Source organism: Sceloporus undulatus, unplaced genomic scaffold (assembly GCF_019175285.1).
Source record: "Sceloporus undulatus isolate JIND9_A2432 ecotype Alabama unplaced genomic scaffold, SceUnd_v1.1 scaffold_18, whole genome shotgun sequence".
Taxonomy (NCBI): domain Eukaryota; kingdom Metazoa; phylum Chordata; class Lepidosauria; order Squamata; family Phrynosomatidae; genus Sceloporus; species Sceloporus undulatus.
The window spans coordinates 103,117-111,308 of NW_024802940.1; the positions used below are offsets into that span (position 1 = coordinate 103,117).

At 43.2% G+C, this 8,192-nt stretch overlaps 1 protein-coding gene across 8 annotated transcripts in view; it reads right to left on the reverse strand.

The window, feature by feature from the left end:
• Positions 1 to 2,946, reverse strand: part of LOC121917429 (transmembrane protein 241-like) — a 47,538-nt gene extending 44,592 nt beyond the window's left edge. For 2 of the 8 annotated variants that reach the window (XM_042443390.1, XM_042443392.1), the window contains exon 1: positions 2,758 to 2,812. Coding sequence is in view for 3 of the 8 variants with exons in the window: in XM_042443386.1 (XP_042299320.1) it covers positions 2,758 to 2,829 (72 nt within the window). In the remaining 5 variants the exon portion in view is untranslated. Of the gene's footprint in view, positions 1 to 2,757 lie in introns of all 8 variants that reach the window. The other 6 variants (XM_042443386.1, XM_042443385.1, XM_042443384.1 and 3 more) reach the window with 6 other exon arrangements.
• Between the last annotated feature and the right edge of the window lie 5,246 nt (positions 2,947 to 8,192).

An 8,192-nucleotide genomic window follows, 5' to 3' on the forward strand; every position in this document is an offset into this window, starting at 1 on the left:
CATTTTGTGAAGATGCTGCTCCCTTTTACTGTCTTATGTCTCCTGTTCAGCTTCAGTGAATGTCCCTCAGTTCTAATATATTAGAGAGAAGCTTCTTCCCTTCCACTTTCTCAATACCATACATAATTTTTATACTCCTCTATCATGTCTGCAACCAAGGGGATGAAGTGGCACTATACCCATGTGTTATCACTGGTCCCCTGGTGCCAATTGCAGAGAGTAGGGCCACAGTACAGGCATCATTCCAGGTCACCCTGCCCCAAATCCCTGACTCCGAGACCCGCAAGCCTTGGAGAAGTCGGGGTTGCCCCCCATCCCATTAAAATATTTGCCGTACATAATGTCCCACCACTCTCTCAGGCATGGGACAATTTTGACATTTCCCCCTCTCTTTGGGCCATTTTAGGCTAAGAAGAGACTTTTTCCAAAAGGAAGCAAACCAGAAGCCAACTTGCAGGTTCAAGAAACAGTTAACACTTTCCCCATCCCTGGTTGGCTTGCATTACTCTCCTTTACTCATCTTTTTCCTCCCATAAACTAATCTGCTCTAAATGTTCTGAACTTTTGCTCCAGCTCTTCAATCTATTTGCCTGTCCTTTTCTCACCTCTGTGTTGTCTTTTTCTTCCAGGTATGGGGATATGAACTGTACCCAGAAAGTGAAATACAGTGATACCATAGACTGGTATAAGGATAGTATTATATTGTTCATTTTTAAATTTCTAATACTGCCCAAGTTTGCCTTTTTAAAGGCAGTAACATCTCAGGTTGACTTTTTCATCATGCTGCTCTGGGAAGCCTTTTGGCTACAAGGCAGGATGTATACACTTCAAATAAATAAATGTCTTGGTCAGTACTGCCAGTTCAGAACACATCAGTTTTATGTGTGTGTGCATGTGTATGCGTGCATGCATATGCATTAGTGTGTGAAGCTGGGATTTACTACATTTATACTTCCTTACATTTAATTGAATTGTATTTGCTATTTTAATATTAATCCCCCCGGTTTGGAGGGAACATTTTGGAGCTGTTTATAATTTCTTTTTTGCTTCAAGTGCTTTATGTTTAGTGTCACCGACTGATTTGGTCTTCTCTTTACAGATTTCTAAACAGAGGAGATCAGGGTTTGAGTCCTCTCTCCATCAAGGAAACTCATTGGGAGACCTTGGGTGAGTCACACACTCTCAGCCTCCAAAAGATTATTTCTACAGTGTTTTGGACCTATAGCTGCATCCTCAGTGCAGAAATAATCTAGTTTGACCCCACTTTTAACAGCCATGGCTCTGAACTATGGAATTCTGGGATTTTCAGTTTTGCTGTTAATTTTTTTATTTCATTACATAAAATATACACACATACATAAAAAAGCTCTTCTTTACTTATACAGTACTGTACTTCCTTTTCTTCATTGCACTTCCTTTTCTTCCAGTCTTGGCCATTTGTTACAAATTTTGGTTTATCTTGTAATATGTTTGTTTTCTTTTTCTTTAACTATCAAAATAAGCAGCATATGTAAGACATTTTGATCCATCTCTTATATTTAATCATCTCAAAGCCTCTTTTCTTAATTATCCTTCTTGCCTTATCTACATTTTGCTGACCCTTGTCTACCTTTGCTATTTAAACTTTTTATCTATAGCTCTCTTGTTTAACGTATCTTCCTATAGGTATACTATATATCAGTAAGTACGAATGATAATGAATAAAGAAATGCTACAAAAAATCTTAATCCATATAAATATAATTGAACAATTCTAAATAAATGAATTGTTCAATTATATTTATATGGGTTAAGAATTTTTGTAGCATCTCTTTATTCATTATCATTCGTACTTACTGATATATAGTATACCCATTTTTTGGTGTTTTTTTCTTTTATTTTTGACTATCTTCCTATAGGGTCTATATGTTTTCAATGCAGTATTTGTTTCCATAACATAATTACAAATTTACACTTAATATGTTGAATAAAGTTGTCAACAAAATTAATATGTCTTACTTCCCCTAGTTCTCTGACAATAAATATATTTTGTTCCACTTTAATATTGCATGCAGTCTTATTCTTCCCTGCAGTCAGTCATTCAAAAGACATTCTCAGTCTTAACATACACAATAAATGCATACTATTACTCTTATAATTGTGTTTCCCATTTTGTACATTTTACTGTTCTAATTCTTAGATATTCTTGCTCTTTTCTTTTTTGTATACATTATAGTATATACTTAGTTGCCATCCTCTTTCGATTAAAGCAGTGATTCCCCAAATTGTGCTCTTTTAAGGGACTTTGGACTTCAGCTCCCAGAATCCCACACTATTGTCCAACATGAGGCTTCTGGGAGCTGAAGTCCAAAATTTCTTAAAAGAGCACAATTTGGGAACCACTGAATTAACTGCCCTAGCTCAATGCCAGGGAATACTGGGAACTGTAGTTTTGTGAGACATTTAGCCTCCTCTGCCACAATAAACTACAATTCCCAGGATTCCCTAGCACTGAGCCAGGGCAGTTAAATTGGTCTCAAAGTGGATTATCTCTGCAGTGTGTTTGGGGGCCACACTCTTTAATTGGGATTTGCAGTTCTGAGACACATTCAGCCTTCTCTATCAAAGAGCTCTGGTGCCACAACAAACTACAGCCCCCATGATTCCACAGCACTGAGCCATGGCAATTAAAGCGGGTTATTTCTGCAGTGCGGATGCAGCCTGGATCCAAATTGATGGAAAAATACTAAGCTAAATTCCTCCTCCTCTTCTTGCTCACCTTGTTGGTGATATAAGAAGCCAAGAAGAACAAGCAGAAGGCGAGACCCGTTGCGGGTCTCTTTAAAGACATCAGTCAAAGCATGGCGCCTCTTCAGGAAAGAAGGAAGGAAGGCCCCAGCAGGGCTCCCTTCCTCCTGCAAGAGGCTGCCATGATGACAAGGAGGCCTTGCCCCTCAGGGCTGCTCCAATAAGGCGCAGAGGCAAAGGCCCAAGAGGAGGCCTCCTTAAAGGGGAAACAACAACGGTTCCAAACACACTGTGGGAACAATCCAGGTTCAGGCCGCTTTAACTGCCCTTGCCCCAATGCTAGGGAATCCTGGGAAATGTAGTGTTTGTTTGGGAGACATTTGAGCCTTCCCTGTCAGAGAGCTCTGGCTTGTGGGGAGATCTTGTGTGGCATCTCTGAGACTGGCACCAGCTTTCCTAGGCTTCACTCTACTTCTACTACTTCCTCAGATGCATTTGGAAATAATAATAATAATAATAATAATAATAATAATAATGCAGAGATCTTGTAGCACCTTTCAGTTTACTTCCTCAGATGCATTTGGTGACAGAACAAACTACAATTTCCCAGGATCTGAGGAAGTATGGAGTCTAGGAAATCTCATGCTGCCAATTTCTTTTACTTCCTCAGATGCATTTGGATATGATGATGATGATGATGTAGAGAGATCTTGTAGCACCTTTGAGACTGACCAAAAGAAATTGGCAGCATGAGCTTTCCCAGGCTTCAGTCTATCTACTTCCTCAGATGCATTTGGAAATAATAATAATAATAATAATAATAATAATAATAATAATAATAATAATAATAATAATAATAATAGAGATCTTGTAGCACCTTTGAGACTGACTGACTGAAAGAAATTGGCAGCAGGAGCTTTCCTGGTTTCCAGAGGCCTAGTCCAGCACTCCAAGCAATATACCACACTGGCTCTATTATTATTATTATTATTATTATTATTATTATTTATATGGTGCTGTAGCTCCATCCTATGGGATCCTGAGGTTTGTAGTTTTACAAGGTCTTTAGCCTTCTGTGCCAGAGTGTGCTGGTGCCTCACAAAACTACAAATCCCAGGATTCTGTAGGATGGAGCCATGACAGTTAAAATGGTGTCAAATTGCATTATTTCTACTGTACAGATGCACTCAAGAGACTGAGAGAAAGAAATAAGTTAGTAGCACAAACTTTTGTAAACTTTTATTTCCTCAGTTGCATACAGAGGTACACATTAGTACACAAACACATACATACCAGGCTTATTGGATTGTGCAATATTTCAAAATACCAGTGGGCCCACACATCTATCACCTGTCCTAATCTGACCAGAGTAGCACAGGCAAGATGTTACTCTGACTGCCATCACATTAGTTTTTGTTGTGGTTTGTCTCTAACCACACTATACAGAATTGGTGTTTACATGGCAATTGTGGAAAACACCCTTTGAGCTGCATTAAAGAACAACAGAAAGTTTAGAAGCAACGGAGGCTGCATCTACAATGCAGAATTAATGCAGTTTGATACTGCTTTACGTCCCATGGCTCAATGTTATGGGATTTTATAGTTTTGTGAGGTATCTCAACTTCTCTGTCAGAGCACTCTGGTGTCACAACAAACTACATATACCAGGATTCCATAGCCTGGAGCTGTGACAGTGTCAAACAGCATTAACTCTGCAGTGTGGCATCAGTCTGAGGGTGATCAGATGTCCTAACCCCAAAGGAGGACAAGGCACCAGGAAATGTAAGACATGGAAGAAAAATGGAGGATGTGACCAAATAAAAGGTAAAACAACTCATAAAAATATACATCCATGCTTCTTAGGGACAAAACACACAGCAGAAATAATCCACTTTGAGACTGCTTTAACTACCTTGGTTCAATGTTAGGGAATTCTGGGAAGTGACATTTTGGGAGACATATTAAGCCTTCTCTGTCAGAGAGCTCTAGTGCTACAGTTCCCAAGATTCCCCAGCACTGAGCAGGGACGTAGCCAAGGGGGGGGGGTTCTTGGGGTCTGGACCCCCCCTTCCATTAGAAAAATGAATGGTGCGTGCTGCTGCACCGCCACACCCAAGCCCCATTATAATGGTGGCACTTAGTCTGGACCCCCCCCCCCTTCCTAAAATCCTGGCTACGTCCCTGCACTGAGCCAGAGCAGTTAAAGCGGTGTCAAAGTGGATTATTTCTGCAGTATGTTTTGGACCTTAGTCATGCTCAAAATGAAGGACATTTTGGAATTCCTCATGGATAGAAGGCTGAAACTTAGGCCAGGCCCTGGAAAAGGAGGACGTCTGGTCACTCTGTTGGCCTGTTTCCGCAGAAAGAAAGAAACCATGACAGATGACACCAAGAAATTACATTTTCATTCAGTCCTTTAATCACATACTGGGGGGCAGCCAAGGCCTGCCCACAGAGCCACTCCATGGCTTCTCAAGGTGCTTTTGCCCCTCTGCAGTAGCCTGTGGCCTGCCAGTGGTGTTGCCTGGTTGGGCATAAGATGGGCACAGGGCTAGTACCAGTTGGTGCAGGAGATGAGGTAGCGCACATCGTCCAGCATCTCCAGGAGCCAGGACTGGCACTGGGCAGCATGGGGACCCGTTTCTGGCTCTTCTTGAATGGCGGCTGGTGGTGGAGAGAGTGGCACCACCACCAGTGGGCTGGGGTTGGCACTTTCTTCAGTGGGTTCTTCCACAGGCGTTCCGGCTACCTCTTCCTCCTCCTTGGCTTCCTCCTTGGCTTCCTCCTCGGCCTTCACCAGTGGGGGGCTGGAAGTGGTCATCCTTCCAAGGAGATGGGGCTCACCCTTCATTCACCAGCAGGGTGACCAAATGGCATAACTGCAAAGGAGGACAAGGTACTGTAAAATGTAGGCCATTCAAGAAAAAGGGAGGACATGACCAAATAAAAGCATAAAACACCCATATAAAAGTTCTGGCTTCTTTGGCTGTAATTGCACTGCAGAAATAGTCCCAGGGTGACCAGATGTCCTCACTGCAAAGGAGACAAGACACTGTAAAGTTCAGGACATTAAAAAAAATGTAGGGCATTACCACATATAAAAGCTAAAGACACTTATGGGCTGCATCCACACTGCAGCAATAATCTGGTTTGACACTGCTTGAACTGCCTTGGCTGCATGCTATGGAATTCTGGGAACTGTAGTTTGTTGAGGCACCCACCTGGTGCTGCAACAAGCTACCATTCCCAGAATTCCACACCATGGAGCCATGGCAGTTAAAGTGATGTCAAACTGATTATTTCTGCAGAGAAGATGCAACCACAAAAATATAAATTCTTGCTTCTTTGTCATGTTCAAAATGGAAGACATTGTGAAATTCCTCCTGGATGGAAGCCTGAAATGAAGGACCTGTCCTGAAAAAGTAGGACATCTGGTTACCCTGAATACTCCAGTTTGGGAGGTTTACATTATGTGGAGTATGTGCTAATACAGTAATTCATTCTTTTAGAAGAAAAAACTGTTAGAGTGCTAAATGATGCAGTACTAAATATTTACGAAGGTTGCATCCACACTGCAGACATAATCCAGGTTGACACCAATTTAACCACCAGGGCTCCATGCTATGGAATTCTGGGAACTTTTGGGAGACATTTCGCCTTCTCTCCATCTGAGAGCTCAGGTGCCACCACAAACGACAGTTCCCAGAACTCCACAGCATGGAGCCATGGCAGTTTAAAGTGGTGTCAACCCAGAATGTTCCTGCAGTGCAGATGAGGAGCCATGCTCAAAATGGAGGCCATTTTGGAGAGTCCTCCTGGAGCTGAAAGGGAGGCCAAGTCCTGGAAAAGCAGGAGGACATCTGGCCACCCTGTATAACATATATAAATCCATGCTTCTTAGTCATGCTCAAAATGGAGCACGTTTTGGGCATTCCTCCTGGAGAGAAGGCTGAAATGGAAGACACGTCCTGGGAAAGGAGGACAAAGTCTGGCCACCCTGCATATCATATAAATCCATGCTTCTTAGTCATGCTCAAAATGGAGAAGGAAGAGGAGGTGTCTTCCCCCCCCCCCCCCCCTCGTTGAACCTCTCCTTCAAACTGCGGGTAAATCACCTCAAAAGACGGCCAAGGAGAGCGCCGAGCCCCGCTCCTCCTTCCCAGCTGGGCAGCAGGGAGGAGGGCCTCCTCGGGGGCTGAGCCCTGAGCCGGGGTCGCCTTCTCCTAGCCCCAACTTAGGGCCGCCAGGGAGGCCTAGTTCAAAGCCTGGCCTGCCTCCTCGATTTCCGCTGCTCCCCGCCCTCCTCCTCCTCCTCTTCCTCCCAGGCCTCGTCGCGAAGGGAGCTTTGTGATGCAGGGACCAGGAGGAGGAATGTCAGAATGCCCTCCCTTTTGAGCAAGACTAAGACCCCACGGATTTATGTTTGTTTTGAGCTTTTATAGGTGGTAAAGCCCTACATTTGTTTTCCTGGTATGTCTTCCATTTTGAGCAGGACTAAGAAGATATGAATAATGAATTTACATTTCTATGAATGTTTTGAGCTTTCATATGTGGCAGTGTCCTACATTTTTCTGACCTTAGGCCTGTCACACTCTCTCAACCTCAGGGGAAGGCAATGGCAAACCTTCTGAACAAATCTAGCCAAGAAAACGACACAATATGTTCACTTTAGGGTCGCCGTAAGTTGGAAACGATTCGAAGACACACAACAACAAAAGCAAACGACAAAAGGCTCTGGAGACCAGGATTTGGATCCCGGCTCGGTTATGAAACCCACTTGATAACCCTGGGCAAATCACGCTCTCTCAGCCTCAGGAAGAGGTACAAGAAAGGAGCGGTTTTGTTGTCACTGTTGTGTTCCTTCAAGCCATTTCTGACATATGGTGACCCTAAGGCAAACCTTGTCATGGGGTCAGCCTGGCAAGATTTGTTCAGAGGAGGTTGGCCATTGCCTTCCCCTGAGGCTGAGAGAAAGAGAATGTGACTTGCCCAAGATCACCCAGTGGGTTTTATGGCCAAGCTGGGAATTGAACCCTGGTCTCCAGAGTCGGAGTCCAATGCTCAAACTACTGTGTCATGCTGTCTCTATGCCTTTATAGTTCAGTCACCTTCCCCTGAGGCTGAGAGAGTGTGACTTACATTACAACATATTAAAATAACCTGTAACAGATTATAGACCCCATACAGACGGGCCAAAATAAAGCTGCTTTAGGTCACTTTGGAGGTATGCTGTTTAAATGATGCATGTGTACTAATAGTCCAGAAGCTGCACCAAAGCCATGCTCCAGTCCTAAGGACTTCTGGCTATATGGGCCCATAGATTATTTTCACACAGCTAGTAATGTATACTGTACTTTCCATTTGATAATAATAGACCCATTGTTGTTGTGTCTTCAAATCGTTTCTGACTTATGGCGACCCTTGTTGTTGTTGTTAACTGCCCTGGAGTCGATCTCAACTCATGGC